The sequence below is a fragment of the Wasmannia auropunctata genome, unplaced genomic scaffold, assembly GCF_000956235.1.
Source record: "Wasmannia auropunctata unplaced genomic scaffold, wasmannia.A_1.0 LD336025.1, whole genome shotgun sequence".
NCBI classification, from domain to species: Eukaryota; Metazoa; Arthropoda; class Insecta; order Hymenoptera; family Formicidae; genus Wasmannia; species Wasmannia auropunctata.
The window spans coordinates 418,751-436,630 of NW_012026865.1; the positions used below are offsets into that span (position 1 = coordinate 418,751).

At 33.9% G+C, this 17,880-nt stretch overlaps 1 protein-coding gene and 1 long non-coding RNA gene across 2 annotated transcripts in view; both read left to right on the forward strand.

Annotated features, from left to right (window-relative positions):
- LOC105452919 overlaps nucleotides 1-10,315 on the forward strand; it is a 257,036-nt gene extending 246,721 nt beyond the window's left edge. Inside the window, exon 15 of the mRNA XM_011694476.1 lies at nucleotides 6,985-10,315. Within this exon, the coding sequence (XP_011692778.1) occupies nucleotides 6,985-7,076 (92 nt within the window). The 3' untranslated portion in view covers nucleotides 7,077-10,315. The remainder of the gene's footprint in view (nucleotides 1-6,984) is intronic.
- A 3,336-nt stretch (nucleotides 10,316-13,651) lies between these two features.
- LOC105452914 lies at nucleotides 13,652-17,381 on the forward strand. Its single transcript, XR_974796.1, has 2 exons — nucleotides 13,652-14,713; nucleotides 16,956-17,381. It is a non-coding gene; the product is annotated as an uncharacterized LOC105452914 (long non-coding RNA).
- The last annotated feature ends 499 nt before the right edge of the window (nucleotides 17,382-17,880 follow it).

A 17,880-nucleotide genomic window follows, 5' to 3' on the forward strand; every position in this document is an offset into this window, starting at 1 on the left:
CGTAAGCCGTAAGAAATTTACCAATCGTAGTCGATTATTCTTCTCATATTCGACTGTGATTGGTGAATTTCTTACGGCTTACGATTTACTACTCTCATTGTAGATGGACCTTAAGGGGCTGTCTACAATACGTCGCATGTCAGATCGTAAGCCGTAAATCGTAAGAATTGACCAATCACAGTTGAATGTAAGAAAAATATTCGATTACGATTGGTCAATTCTTAGTTAATATGATATGAGTAGTGACTAACGGTTTATTGTAGAAAGCCCCTTAAGGCTTGTTACATCTATTATGTTTAGGGGCTTAGGTTAATTCTGACTTCCATCGGTGCATCCTAACACGTTATTCTTATACTTTCTTCGAATTTATAACTCAAAAACAAATAATCGCGGAGCGATATTTGGTTTAAACTTTTTATCGTAATTTTCAATGTTTAAAATATTTACGAAAATTGTAGCCTCGTTAGCGCCGAAGTTGCCAGTATCTTCTCCACCCGGATGTGTCTAGGTCTATGCACGGACGTTACCTTGACACGCTATCGCGTCGCTCAAAGTCACGGCCAATCGAAGACATACGCGACGTCCTCGAGAGAGAAGCCGAACGAGTTTTACGCGCGGATCTCGACTCGCGTACCGTCGACCGTGAGGAGTGTGTACGTAACTGTAATCAGCACACACACACACACACACACGAGTGTCTCGAGCGATTTACATCGGAACTCGTCGCATTTCTTCGGGTGCTTTCCATTTAGTGACGAGCCGACGCGAGTTGATTCCCAGTCTCATTCGCAGTCTCTGCTTTTCATCTGATTTGTGTCACCGCGTGTGTCGATGATTCACGAGTCGATTCACGAGCCAATACTGCATCGGCAGTGCATATCGAAAGAAAAAGACCGAGAGGAGAGCAATTTAAAATTCACAACATTAGTATTAAATTGATCTGCTCGAAAATTGTTTAATTTATTTATTTTATATTACACACACACATATGATCAGTTGCTTCTCCAGCTAAAAATAGTTTATATTGCACAAAAAATAAAGGCGTCTCTCGACTGTTGTTTCTCTGAACTATGAAGCTAAAAAATATTATGTAGAACAAAGCCAAAATTTTATTGAAAAATAATATTTATTCTTATAACGATTTTAATATTTTATTAGTTTTCTTTTGGTTCTTATTACTGTCTTTTCCAAGAAAATGCAATAAATTGCTTTATACTTACTTGTGCCCAAGGCTGTATATTGAAGCTTGCGTATAGGTATTAAATTTTAATTAATTATGTGTAAGTTATAGTCAAATTTTTTAAATTTGGCCGCTATTGGATCTACGATCATGATTTTTTTAATTCGACTTCAAATTTGCAATCAGCAATCTCCAAAACCCGCATATATACTATTAAGATATGTACTATTAAGATTCAGCAAAATACGTTTAAAAAATGTATATAACAAAAAGTCAACTTAAATCGAAATATCCAAGTGTTGTTAAACATTGATCAAGCATTTTAATAAGAATATGTTAAAATGCAACAATATAGAATTTCACAAAAATAGTATCGAATCACGTAGTCATGCACTATGAATTGCTAGAATTTTTAAGATTAATAATTCAAGGATTACGATAAAGACAATAATAAGCGATGCATTCCTGATAAACATCGCGGCGAGTTCCATTCTAAAAACTAGGGCTGTTACTTTTCACTCACTTCGAATATTCGAAGCTTTGCAAGAATTCGAAGCTTCGATGTTAACTTCGACCTTTCGAAGTTTAAGGTGCCTTCGAAGCTTCGAAGCTTCGAAGTTTCGAAGTTTTGAAAAATACATTAAAAATTTTAATTTTCTTAATTGAATTGTTTTATTGATCATTATCTTTCCTTATTTGCACATATATCAAGTTTAATTATTAATTTGTAATATTTCAGATTATAATACTTTTAAATTTTTTAGAAATAATTTCGTATATGTATTCATTCTTTTTATTTACAATATTTGTAAATTTTCTGAATAAATTTATCATTTGCACAAATGTATTTTTCGAAACTTTAAAACTTCGAAGCTTCGAAAGAATTTGAAAATTTTAATGCCGAAGCTTCGAAGTTCGAATATCGAAGTCTTCAAAGCAAATCCACTAGCTCTACTAAAAACGTCGGCGACAAATGACTATCTATACGTAAAAGAAATAATTCGGACGTCAACGGAATTCCATAAAGGACTGCGGGTTTATGACGTCGTTTTACGCGCGAAAAGAAAGAGGAAAGAAGAGAAAAGAACGACGTCACGACGCCGCTAATACGGGCGTCGTATTAATCATCGACACTGTCATTCCTCTTAATCCGGTACCCGACTGGAAAAGCTGGTTGTTATGTGACGGAGACCGCAGGACTTCTCTCTCTCTCTCTCTCTCTCTCTCTCTCATTCATTTCTTTCTAAATTATCATAATAAAAACAAATTGATTCTAATCTAAATAAAAAGTTAATTAAATAGAAGATTATTATATACACTGTTCTCTAAATTTTCTGGAGTGACTTTTCGCTCTTTTGAAATGAATCTCACTCCAAAAGAGTGAAAATACTGCCACTCAAGTGGCCGAGTGGCACTATTTTTAATCTTTTGGAGTGAGATTCATTCCAGAAAATTTAGAGAATTAAAAATACTTAAAAGAAAAGATAATTATATTTTTATAAATTTCTTTCCAAAATGTCAATTTTAAGAATTTTAATATTAAAAAAATGAACTATTTTAATATAAATGAGTTAATATAATTCATAGTAACAATAAAATGTCATGCTATAGTTGCGTATGTAACATACTAAAGAAGTTTAATTACATTTAAAATTAAAATATACTTAAGCATATTATTGACTTTCAACTGTCAAAAGCAATTGTTATGAAGATTAAGATCTTTGCGATTAAACATCAGGTCTATTACATTATAAAAAATCGTAAATTAAACTGTTATAAATTACGGACTGAAACTTGTATCTACCACGTTATATTTGCCAATTTTTTATATTATTATACATTCATATTTATTAAGTTAAAAAAAATTCTCTCTATTTTTGTTAGAAATTCAAAAATCTAGAATGTTTTAAAATTCACTATATGACACATATGTACACGTATTGTAACAGAACTAATATATTTTTTAATAAATAAAATTTTTTCTATATGTCATATACCATTATGTTTCATATATTGCTATATTGAGAAAAAAATGTCAAAAATGGTTAAAACACGAGTTAAAAAATAGTCTCTTCTTACAATTTCAATCTTAAAATTTATTACCATGATAGAATGTCTGAGAACGGAATCAATTCAACATCAAAAACACCGATGGACGATCACTATCTTTCTTGGATTTGAAAAAAATTATTTCTAGTAAACTATCTTATCATATATGAAATAATACTCCGATAAATAGGTTTTTCTATCATTATAAGTCTTGACCGATTTCTAAGAAAAAAATTCTATATCGGCAGACATATAAGAATCGCATATCTTGCGGCGTCTGTGACGGCGACGACAGTAATTTATTTATTTTCAGCATCATGTACGAAGTCATGTGTGAGTCACGTTTTTATTTCGCGCTTTACGGACGGCGTCTCTCGCGTAAATCCGTCAAACTTGAGCTCATTTTGACAAGCTCGTCGCAGAGAAGTAATTAAATCCTTTATAATACGATAAACGTTTTATAAGAACGAGAAGAAAATTCAGTGAAGAATTTATTACATCTATTACTATATGTAATTGATAACGTGGATCGAATTTGAAAGATCAAAATAGTGTTTGCGATCAACTACGAAGAGGGAAATGAGGGATTGAATCCGATTATCAGTTCCTTGTCACATTTACAATTTTTTGATGTCTGATAGAAACCGAAGACAGAAATAGATTGCTCTGCGGGATCCTTTGTCTCTCGGTTAATGAACAGAGGCTCGATGATTTCAAGCATGTGCATCGATTTTCAGATACAGCCATGTAACCGCTTCACTTCTCGACCAATCATGGTCTTGAAAGCTATAACGAGGGTTGCCATTACAAGAACAAATCCGGATTGTTTTGTTACAAATAAAATAAAAATATTTTAGTTAATACTAATCTTTAAAATAACATAGCTTGCATATTAATCTTTCTTATGAACATTTTTTGCCAAAATGGGACATATTTTGTGGCTATAATAAAGCTGATACTTTTTACTTATTTCGAATATTCGAAGCTTTGAAGTTAACTTCGACCTTTCAAAGTTTAAGGTGTCTTCGAAACTTCAAAGTTTCGAAGATTTGAAAAATACATTGGTGCAAATTTAAAAATTAATAATTTTTATTCATTTTACGATTTTAAATTTTCTGTTTTTAAGATTGTTTCATGCTGATTGTGAGAAAGATTTAAAGACGCCAAAACAATTATATTAATTTATTACATTTTTGTTCATTTATTTAAGAATAAAATTTTTTTTTATTTTCTTAATTTGATTGTTTTATTGATCATTATCTTTTCTTATTTACATATGTATCATTTTAATTATTAATTTGTAATATTTCAGATTGTAATACTTTCAAATTTTTTAGGAATAATTACGTTTATATATTTTGAGCACATATATTAATTCTTTTTACAATATTTGTAAATTTTCTGAATAAATTCATTTGCACGAATATATTTTTCGAAACTTCCTTAATTATAAACTTCAAAGTTTCGAAAGAATTCGAAGATTTTAATACCGAAGCTTCGAATCTTCGAATCTTAGAAATTCGAATGTCGAAGCAAATCACCAACCCTAGACTATAATAATAATTATTAGTTACATAATTATGATTAATAGTGATTAATTATATTACCTGATAATAATTAATAATGAACAAAAAAGATAAAAAAAGGCGACGCGACTGTTGGTATTTGTATATATAATACTCAAAATCAATATGATATCGTCGCGATGTCTAAAGACAGCGTAACGTTTTACGGCTTTCGCCCGATGGTTAACACGTCAGCAAATTGATTGTCAGCCGTGTAAAACCGTGTTCCCAACGGATCCGGCAACGGTAACGAAACCGCAATGCAGCGCGCAATGTACTTTCGAGCGAACGTCGCGCGTCGGCTGTGTGATCTGCGGCCTCGCGGACGCGATCGGTCGGAAACTATCGAGTGGTAAATCCACACTCGCGCTCGCCGCCTCCAATTTCGGACACTTCGTACCTACACGTGTCAGAACATGATGCTCTGTCCGAAGTCGATATTCTTTTTTCTTTATCATTTCAACTATTTCAAGTTCCTACAGGGCAGGTAGACCGCGCGACACGAAATCGCGAAATTTCGAAAAGATTTTAAGTGAATAATCGATTTGTTCGATAAAATCTGATAATTACATTAATGGTCGCAGTGCCTATCATACTTTATATATTTATGAGGCTGTCTACTTCTGCATTCTGGATTTTTCTCTCAATTGCGAGAAGGAACTTCATTTCGGGGTTGAAGTACAGGAGGAGAGACGGAGCTCTCTTCCAAACATTTACTTAAATATGCAAGTATGCAAGTAATGTGATATTTATACTAGAAGTGAAGTTTAAATTATGAAATTAAACACACATATGTACTGTCAACATTATTTGTTAATAACTTTTTAATGAATAATGTTACGGCTTTTTGATTATTAAAGAAAACCTATCTCTTAATAATCAAAACCTTTTGATTATTAAGGGTCCTTAACATATTTACTATAATGTAAATAATTAGGTACCCAAAATCTCAACAAATGTAAGAATACTCTTCGAAGTATATTCGATTTCAACGTACCTGAAACATATACGATGCACAGCATATCTGAAATCAAACAGACAACTTAAAATGAAACGATAGATAAAATTCGATACGTACTCGGTACGTTGACAAAGATAAATAAACTGTTTATCTATCGAATAACAACTTCCTTGCCAAGCTGATACACTTCCTTCAATCAATAAATTTATCTAAATTCGAGGGCGAACCTTCTGCGATCACGGCTGGATCTTGGTGCCTAACGAATTCCATATGAATTTTAAGATGCACATTGCACATAAGCATCGATTTATTAAGAATTGAAGATCAATATGATATCTCTGTTCCAACCTCAGCTATTAATTGCATTGCAAGTCGAAAATTTATTCGGCGTGCTTTCAACGGCTGAACATGGAGTTAAGAAATTCATATAGGATAGGCACCAAGATCCAGCCGTGCTCTCGAATTTAGTTGTATTATTAGGCGATCCAGTTCAAATTATAATTATTGTTCAATAAATTTATATTATTTTAATAAAGACTTTATATCTTTCAGATTACTTAAGATGTGTACGTATACAAGTTTTACTTTTACAGAAAGAGGAATAATTTCCTCTTTCTGTAAAAAAAAAAAAAAAAAGAAAAATGTAAAATTTCCTTACATGAAACTTTACTTTCGAAAACAATAACTCTGAACATTAAAAAACTAATAGCATAATCATGCTTAAATTGTGTGTACTTTGTGTATTATCATATACATCACTAAAACAATATAAAATATTGCTGTATTTTTTTATACATATTTAATTTATATTTAATAATGAAATAAATTGACTAATAATATGAGATAAATTCGCGGAAAATCATTCAAGCTTAAAAAAACGTTTTTTTAATTTGTAAAATTATTATTCTCGGTGTACCTTTTCGAGTCTTTTCATACAGGATTACCCTATTTTTCGGTCACATTTAGAGGTGCCGCTAGCGAATGATTTTGTATATTATAACATTTATAACTCACTGAATGACTATACAAGTGCGTAAATCTATAATGTATCATTTAAAGAAGGAAAAGTGTGACAAGTGTGGCAGCTGCGACGCGTGCGCGCGGATTTCATAAATCATGAGTATGACACTCGCGGCACTCGGCCACTCGAATAACGCTTCGCGTCCGTCGGTGAGGGGAGCTGGCTGTAAATCTTCTACATCCCGGACGGGCAACTTTTCTGTTTTCAGGATGCGCGGACGGCGGCGACGCGCCCAAAAAGAAAGGTTTCTTCAAGGGTTTCTGGAAGCGGTCGCGCCACTACTCTCTGGAGAACCAATAGCCCAGGTGCGCGAGGGTGACGAGCCACCAGCATCACCAGCAGCGGTGTAGGCAGACGCGGCAGCAGCAACAACGGCAGCGGGGTATCGCGGCCACCACGACCCTCGCGAGCAACCCCTGCTGCTGTATCGTCCAGTAACCCCGATTTACACGCCATATATCGACCGCGACCGTCTTCTCATCTCTCTCCAAACCTCGTTCCCCTTTTGCACTCGCGACACGGTGCACATCCCTCCGCGTTCTCCCCCTCGCATGCGGAATTCTTGCGCGTTTCACCCCCTCCCTCCTTCTCCGCAAAATCTGATCGGCTACATTTTACATTAGCATGAACGGATCTTTATCATCATTTGTGAACCAAAATAATATTCTGCGTATAATTTAATAACTTTGAGAACCTTTGAGTCTATGTACACACTCATGAAATACACACACTGCACACACACAAAAATACACAGAGCACAAATTTACGAAAGATTATTCTTTACATTATATCTTGTATCTTTAAAAAAGAGAAAAGAAAACAAACTCCAGAACTCTGTTGTATGTACATAGATTATAATGATATAATTGATCTTTTTTTGTATCCGCCCTTAACGATATATTAAAACAAAATCTATCCTTTTTGTTCCTTTCAGAACAAGGTCAGCCGGCATTCATTTTTCAGGTCCACCACAATAGGGTGAGTCTTTGCGTGTATGTTACTCGGTCCCCCATTTATTAATTTGACACTCCTTCCAAATCCTCCCTCCATTATCGGACATTTTGGGTTAATGATTAAATTGATAAATCTCGTATGTTGTACAAGTGTTTTACCGATTCAATCATTAACCAACTTCTGAAGAAATTCCGAAAAAGGGATATCCCCCGCGATGTGATTTTGCACGCGAAAATCTCCGAGAGCTTTCACGTGAAATAACGAGGTGCGCCAAGTCTTACTTATCGTCGTTAATCAGCTCTCGGAGAATTTGCGCAAGAATCGTCGGGGGAATCCCGATTACTTTCGCGGGAGAATGTGTCACGGTCTGTAGCTGGAACGAGAGTCGTCTCGTATCGAAACGCTTCTTCACGCTGTTCCTCGTCACGCCGTCTGTCACGCTGCATTGGATTTTCTCGCCACGTATATTATTATCGCGCGCGCCTAAAGAGACTCGCGCGCGAATTTCGTGCCCCACGGCGAAACGGCGTACGGACATATCGACGAGCTTCTCTCGCCAATTGACGAACTTGTCCTACTAATCCCAAATTAATTTAAACTGATCGTTACAGCAATTATATAATTAAGATTCGATTTTCTTAGAAGTTAACCTAGCCTAGCAAACACAGATTATAACTACAATATTGCAGCAACAATGTAATATTTCTGCAATATAGCTGGAATGTTACAATGTTGCTGCAACATTGCAGTTATAATTTATGTTTGCTAGGTTATCTTCTAAGAAAATCGAATCTTAAAGCTTTTATTAAACAATTTTTAATAACTTATTTTACCGTCAGAACGTTTTCGATAAATGACAGTTTCGCTTTTTTTTTATTGTATAAACGGCCACAATAAAATTTTCTTATTGTCGCCAACTCTGTATTTCGTCAATTGTCGAGATCGCGTCGCTTTCACAATTTAAATCTTTCCATCACCCTCCTTTTTTGTAATCGAAAACGCACCCCTGCGTTGTAGAGACGAAACGAAAGAGATAGAATAAATAACAATAAATGATTAAATATGCGGAGTATATATTTGAGTATACTCGAGCGCGCACGTGTGTGCGTGCGTACATGCGTGCATGCGTGCGTGCGTGCGTGCGTGCGTGCATGTGTAATATGTGCGTGCATGAATGTGTCTCCGTATATGATAAGACGAGCAAGAGCGTGAGAATAAAAATAAAAAAAGAAGAAAAAGAGAGCGAGAATATGGGCGCAAATGCGACGAAATATAAGAGAGGATATCATACAGCGCATTATTATTATTGATACGATTGTAAGTTCATAGAATCATTAACACGTTGTAATGTTATTATTAATGGGACGATTCACGCGCGTGCGCGCAGACGCGGCGTACAACGTATAATAGATACGTACGTTACAGGCGTATAACAATTATACACATACCCACACTCTGACACGCGTTAATTGCTAAGACGAATAATATTATTGAATAACATTATTGCCAATAAATATACGATTAACTTGCGGTTAAATAGCTGATAATGTAAACGAAGAGAGAGAGACCCGACGATAAATGATGATAACTACGATCGATATGTATTTAATAGAGTTTTTAAGTCAATGTTTCGCATTCATCCCCTCGGACTATCCGACTAAGACGACCGCCGGCTGTATAACAGTCAGTCGAATGCCAAAGACTCGGTCCCATGGTGCATCGAGCTCGTGAGAAACCGGAGAGAGAGACGGAAACTATATCGATGAACTTTCATTTTGGCGTCTTCTTCGTATACAGAACGTCCCAAATGTCCCAAAATTCACGAATCAAAATACTTTAGCACTCGAAAGTTCTCGAAAAATTTAGTGAAACTGTTATTTATCAAGTTTTATTTTAAGCAATAGTTTTTGCATGTATAAGCGCCTAAAGTTAGTAAATCAGAATTACATTTAGACGGTCATGCAGACACTAATATTTACGGACGAGCGTGACGATTTGTCTAAAGATATTTGTGATTGACCAGCTTTAAACTTTATTTAAAAAAACTGCTATTTCAAATTTTAAAAAATTTACAAACAACTATTTTACTTAATTTTCCGAGAACTTTCTTGCCAATTCGGTATTTTGATTCGCAAATTTCGGGATACTCTGTATACTTGTAAAATATTTTCCATCGATTTCAAAGCAATTCTCGCGACAATTGCGATGTTTATATCGAGACATAAAAATGAACGAAAGAATTGCGTTACTCTTTTCCGAAAATTTACGTTTACGATTAAATCATGAACGAAAGATCTGTTTTTTTTTTGTTGCAAATACGATATCTGAATATCATAGTGGGAATAATTTTCAGCGGAAAAATACTCTCGGAAGCAAAAGGATATTCGAATGCCGTGAAAAGTTTCATCGAATATTGTGCGCGCTACGAAGAATAATATTGCTTTTTATCTCGGGATATGTTCAGCTTAATTTTTGCGGAGGACCTCTCATCAGGTGTATCTTCTTGCCTCTCGACATTCTCGATTACTCGTTAAATGTTAGACAAATTGACAGACGCTTGAGAAATATAATTTATCTTACTTAAACGTGTTCTACTTTGTTATTTCTGCATTATCTCCAGAGAGTTCGTTGAACCGTTACAACAGACTTATGCGAATTGCGAGCGATTTCTATGAACGACGGTCGTTGTTTTCGGGACTCTTATTCAACATGTCACTGACAACGATATGCATTCCATTCTTTATTTTCCGTTAAGGGGTTATAGGATTTTAAAAATTTCAAAAGATGGAAAAACAAAAATTTTTTTCTTATTTTCCTCTAGTTTAAAATTATAAAAAATACAACAATAATATAGATTAATAATTGCAAATAAATTATTTAAAATTATAAAATTTACGTCCCAAGATTTCGAACGCGTTTTTCTAAAAAAAAAAAAAATGTTTTTAAACGGTCATGATAATTCAAACATGGTTTATCTGATCAATTTGAAGTGAACACTTTTAATAATATTCTGTATCAACTTACTTTTTCTTACTTTAATTATTTTCTTAAGTTGTAACAAAAAAGGAATAAAATTTTTCAAGAAAACACAATTTCCATGTTTAGATTATTTCGCAAAAACAAAGTTTTAAAAATTTCCTTCGTGAATTGAAAAAAGTAAAGTTAAAAAAATTACTTTTATCTCAGGATAATTCAATGAAGCTAAAATCTTGGCCACCACGCAGGCGCGCACGGACTGCAACGATATTTAGGACGCCATTATTGTTCATTATTTCTATATTTTTAATTTTATAATTTTTCTTAATTTTGTTATTAAAAATGTTTTCCCAACAAAAAAATACTATTTATCTATCTTTTAAAAAAAAAATTTTATACGGTGTTGAAATAAAGTATCCTATTTTTAGTACATCATTATAACCTCTCAATAGAATATACGAAGAGAAGAAGCGATCTATTTTCCGCGCGGCGCCGTGTTTTTTCGTGGACAAAATCTCGTGGCCAGTCTCAAAATTTAGAATAGTAGCAATAGCGAGCACAATGCGCGACAGGTTTCTCGATCGACGAAAGACAATGGGCATTTACGGAACATCTGTCACGGCGAGGTACAAGCATTAGCTAACACTTTGCCGCTCGTCCGTCGACGTTACCGATAAGTTGCTTGAAAGATAATCCAAGTAAGCGTTACACACTATGAAGCGTTAATGCTATTATTGCCGCGTCTCGCAGGTCAAATCAGGTCAAATTGAATTAAGTTCAGGGTAATGGTGAGGATATAAATATACTTCGTAATTCAAGAAGCAGGGCAGAATACCAGGACTAAAAGAGGAATTGACCGATTTCTAATCAGATGAATTCTAATCACCAATTACAGATATTAGAGCATTGAAATGATTGAATATTGGGTTGACCAAAAAGTTTTCTCGCTTTTTTATCATAGATGAATTTAGTGTGAGTAATGTGAATATGTATGTAAATATGCTTAGTTTTGATCAAATAGATATCTACTTGTAGTATCTAAGGGCTTCCTTATATTTTTTTTAACAAAAAGAACGCTTAGTTTAAACTTCAGCACGTAGCCAACTTCAAAGTATATTAGATGCATTATTTAAAACAAAAACCGTTTTGAAGATTGCTTGCTTCAATACATTCGGTATAATTTGAAAATAGAACAAGATAAGGTAAATTTTCGGCATATCATATTATTTTTTATTATCGGAAGAATAATAGTGCAAACCTAACCTAAAAAAGAAGATATACGTGCGATATTAGCGATGAGAATACCATAAACAATCGTATGTGCCAGTTTTGGTTTGCGAAATTTTGTGGAGAAAATATTTCTATCGAAAACTCGCTCCATGCCTAGAACAACCATTAAAATTAATGACGATCACATTAAATTGCTAATTGAAAATAATCAACGTCAAACAATTAAAAAAATCGAAAAAATATTAAATATATCATAATCAAAAATAGAAAATAATTGTTTGCATAAGTTTGACTACGTCAATCGTGACAAATTTGGATATTACATGAATTAAATAGAAAGAATTTAAACGTATTCCCGTAAGTGGTATGTCATATATTATGAACTCTTACCAAGCAATCACTGCCTAATTCTTATAAGGAATATTGCTCAGAATTAGATAAATTAAAGGCAGCAATTATCAAGAAGCATCTAGAATGTATCAATTGAAAAGGAGTCGTATTCCAGCAAGACAATTTATTCTATTCAGATTTCACGTTTCTTCAACTATATATACTCACCAAAAATTGTTACGAGTTTGATTGGAATGTTTTACCACCTTATCCGCCAAAATCGAATTCATCGGATTTTGCAAAATATACGATATTATTTATTCTGATTTTTGTAAAATTTTCTTAAAGAAATTTGAAAATTTGGAAGCCTGTAAAATTCACTGAGAAACATTTTTCGCTGAGAAAAATTAAAAGTTCTTCATGAAAGAAATAATGAAGCTGTTTGAAAGATGATCGCACAAAACAGGCAATACATTGTATAGGTGGTTTATTTTTATATATAAAACTTCTCTTCATTTTTTTCTTAATCGAGAATACTTTTTGGTCAACACAGTATAAAAAAAAATACATGATAGAAAGTCTTATTGTTAAATAATAACATGTTAACGAAAGGTATCCTAATTTTTCATAATTTCTTCTACAATATATATAAAAGATGTCTTTATATATAAAAGATGACATGCGATTTAATCGTTCAAGATCAAAATTTGTTGATAAGAATAAAATATTAGCTCAATGATCTCTAAAAGTTTTTAGGATTAGTCTTTACAATTTTGGTCTCAGAAGTTTAAAATGTCATTTAAAATAAGGAATAGACAAAATTTCAATATAGCAACAGTCCAAATTTCAAAAAATTAATGCGTTAGAAAAATTCACTTATCTCTTAAAATTTTTGAAGTCACTAAATTCTAATCTAAACTTATCTAACTTTAAAACACCAAAATTTACAATAATGGATTTACCATGGAGGATCTAATTTTATCATTTTGAAAAATTTATAATTTTAACCAGATTCAGGGAGAATATTACTAAATCTCCAAAATTTAAATTTTATGAAAATCGATTAAAAATCCAGATAACACAGAGAGTTAAAAAAGAATTCGTATATTCAGTTGTATGTCATCAATTCTAAGTTCATTTTCAGATACAAAAAGAATTTTTTTTCAAAACTTCTACAAAAATTAACTCAGAATTGATACCGTATAACTGATTTCTTTTTAAACTCTGTTATCTGGTTAATTTAGAAAAAAAAAGATGATAATTTCCTCTTTAAGTTTATATTAATAGTCCTGAAAAGGTTAAATATATGTATCTTAAACATTTTTTTTTAGTTACCGCTTCCAGGAAATACAGAATTTTATAAGAAAGAGATAAATCATATATATATATATATATTGATTTATATCCTCGTTTTTTAATTAAATTCATCGTATTGTCTATCTCTAATTTATCCATGCGTCAAGATTTCGTCGGGAAGCTAAGAAGACAGTTTGGCACGATTAACGAGGCATGCTGTACATAATAAAATCATGTCGCAGAGAGCACTTGCGTGCATTTCCCCACCATTCGCAAGAAATTCAGTGTCATCTGCGAGACGCTGTTTGACGAACAGCTTTATATTGAGGTCGCAACTAACAATCAGAGATCACACAATCGCGATCCTCCAAATAATCCCGAAATGAGACTACAAGTTTGTTTTTGCACTTACATACCATTAGTGTCGATCCACAATAAGGATTTTAAACCCTAAGCAGTAAAAAAAAGCAATCACAGTCAAATATGAGGAAAATAATTAATTGTAATTGGTCAATATCTTACGGTATAAGGCTTAAAAATTTTATTGTGGACCGACACTTATAGAATGCAAAAGAGCAAAAAAATCGCCCATAAGTTTCACAATTTTCCGTACGAAGTGCATCTTTTCCTTCGAAGTAATTCGCAAGTTATAGGCTAAACGCGCTTTATATTCCAGAACAATATCGCTATTATTTTACACTCCCGTTAACGTGAATTTATTCCGTAATCTCAAAATCTCGCGAGGTCGATATTTGTGGTGTCGAGAAACTTGCGCGTAGTCGCAGGCCGCAGGTCCTCGCCTGATGTAATACCGACGACGAGAGTTTGCTGAATAACAAGCGAATTACAATGCGATGACTAATGTCGCCGCTGCGACATGGCGAGGAATGGCCGTTTTGCCTTTGCCTCGAAGACTCTCGCGCCTATAGCGGTCGTTCATTACGAAGCGGTCGTCATCCTCGTCGTTATTTCACGTCACGTCACGTCACGACGAGCGGACGAGTGCGGAAACACCGTTCAACGGAGAAGCTGCCAGACTTTCTACAGACGATGTGGAATCGATGAGCGGAATTTTTTACGCGAACACGAAGACACACGACGGAGACCACGCCGGCTGTCGCCGGTTAGGATCTTTTGAGAGGAAAAAAAACGTAAGAAAGAATTCGGGCTTGGAGTAACAGAGAAGTAGTAGCTAAGCACCAAACCGTATGCCTTATACGCGAGGATCCGCTGCGTTGATGACATTTCCGAAGGTGATTTCCCCATTGAATATCGATATCGATCACAACGACGAAAACATCTCGATCGTTGATCAGAAAAATATAGCGCGTATCTCGGTATTCTTTGCCTCATAATATTCGTAAACTCTTATTAATAAATTAAAATAATAATTGAAATTAAAGCCGTACGGAAGATAAAGATTTGCTGTGGCAGCAAAATTATCTCTCTCTTTATAGCGTACTATAAAACCTTACTATTATAATAACTGATTACTCGACAGTAAAATGTGTTTTGTTAAAAAAAAAACTTGCCAAATAAAGAATGATTTAAAAAATCGTTCGTTTTGGACCCTCGATTTTGAGACTAAACTGTGTGCCAAATAATACCTTATATAATGAGACATTAATTATACAGAAGTTTTAAGTTGAGGTGACAATTGTTATCAGAGCTGGAGCAGGGGAGAGGGATGAAATCAAAGTTCGTTACGGAATTATCACAGGTCTGTGAGGTTCGGCATTTTAAAAATCCAGCCGATGAAAGTTGATCGCAGTTTTACGTAAATGACGCTTATTTTGGATGTAAAAAAATCAAATTTTCGCGTAGAGATATAATAAGTGACCCCTCTCCAGCTGTGATAACAAAATTGTCAACCTGAAACTTCTCTATGATTAATATCTCATTATAAGATATACCATTTGGCTGTACACAGTCCAATCCCAAAATCGAGGGCTCAAAAAACGAGCGAAAAAAATCACCTTTTTTTTGGGTCACTCTTTGTCTATAAAAATATAAATTTGCTGCTAAGACAAAATACATTTTACAGATTTGTTTGCGACAGAATTATTCGCATCAGGTGAAATTCATAAATAATTGAATGTTGTAGCAGTAAAATTTTTCTTAGTGAATTTGTTTGTTATTTGTAATTAACAATATTTATTACGATAGACTAAAATACATTGTGTCAGCAGATCTTTTTTCTCCATATAACAGTCTTTTATTAATCACTGATAAATAAATGTAGTAAAAAAAAGGGTCAAAGAGATCGATATCTTATTCATTCGAACCGCGATACATACCTACCTGAAAACAATGCAACATGTATGGTTCGGTATACACGGGACTGTATATATCCTTCGAATCGTCGACGCGTCGATGGTGTCGGAACGAGAAGTCGTAAAACACATTTGATTCACGTGTTACAAAGCGTCACTCCGACGAAAGTAAAATTCCAATTTAATGTACAATCCAGGAAACACAGATTATAATATAGTTATTGCAGCAACATTGTAATATTTCTGCAATATAGTTGAAATGTTACAATGTTGCTGCAACATTGCAGTTATAATCTCTGTTTGCAACCGACGCCAAAGAATGCCAAAACGTTTCGACAATGTTTCGACTGTGAGACTGAAGTTCTGAATCGAGAGAGAGCAACCTCTCTTGCAGGAAGTCATTGTAGTATCGCACGCCGTCAGCAAGAAGAAGAAAAAATTATATATCTCGCGGAAGATTGCACCGAGATTTGCAATTGCGCAATTATACAAATTGCACGTGTATGCAATGTGGCTTGGGGAGACCTTCGCGCATCCTCGTTATGTTATATAAATTTTGAGATTCGGCACGTACGCTCGTACCACATAAAACACACACACACACACACACACACACACACACACACACACACACACACACACACACACACGCACACGCACATACACATACACAAAACGTAAAATTTATATGTATATTGTATCATACATGCTCTCATAACTTGTCTCGCCTATTTAGATTACGGTGTAACTCTGTGTAAAATTACATACATATGGCGCACATCTATCGCTACGATATTGTTCAACTATGATGTTACGGTCGATGTTCGATCGGGCGCTCTTCCTCGCCGCAGCCGAACTGTCAAAAAGAAAATTCTGTCAATGAGAAAGAGACATTTTCGAGGGCGTTACGCCAAAATTCCAATTCAAGAAATTACTTGATAAAAAAAAGTTCATTTTCCATTTTATGACTAAAATGGAATCTTTGAGCTGTTCTAAAATTTCGTTTTGACATTTTTTTAAGATAAAATACTTTTCAAAACAAATTCATAATGATGAATGCAAAGAATGTGAGAAAGTGGATCGTTCGGTATTTAATAAAATATGGATTTAAAAATTGTAGATATACATATATCAAGAAAAAGAAGACTTGAATCCGGATAAATGGATAGATATGGGAGAGTGATGGATGAATCTGAACGCACTGTTCGTAGAACTGATTCGGATATCGTCGAGAAACTAGTACAAAATCGAGAGCTTTACTATTTCGAAGGGACTCACGATCCTTGCGACGCGAAAAATCTCAGATCTGCTGATTCCGGCGAGATCGAGCGCTCGACGCGTCAACGCCCAGCACTGACGAATACTGCCCTCCCCCCTCCCCCCCCCCCCGATAAATTTGTAAACCGAAGTTATTGGAATTGTCCTGTCTCTGTATGAGGGAAAGGATATAGAAATATATCGACATTTTTAGATTAATCACATGTGTATTAATTTGCACTCGATACGATGAATCGAGGTTGTTGCCAATAAATTTATTACGATCGGATTTATATATTTTTTTGGGCGTTTTTGCATTTGCACTTTGATGACTAATTATTTATTACCGAATCCATCGATACATCCAATACTTATCGATGAATCGGTAGTGATAAAATCACTTAATAAATTGTAATTGTCACTTTACACTTTACACTTCGCTGCAGTTTCTTTACAGTTTTTCCATGTTTTTAACATTTTTTATTAATTTGTATAAAGATAAATTTGTTATCTTTATATTCGCAAGATACATATAAATAACATAAATATATAATTATTTTACATTAATAATAAATTATAAACTTTTTTAGTATTAATATCATAAATTGTATTGGTCAAAATTAGTATTTTTTTTTATTTTTGCTAGAAAGGAAAAAATAATAAATATATTCTGAAAATATTTACATTAATATTTTTGAAGTCACTGATTGCAAATCTGGACTTAAAAAATTTTAACAGAAGATCCAATACAGTGACTAAAATGATTAAAACTTTCGAAAAATTACTTA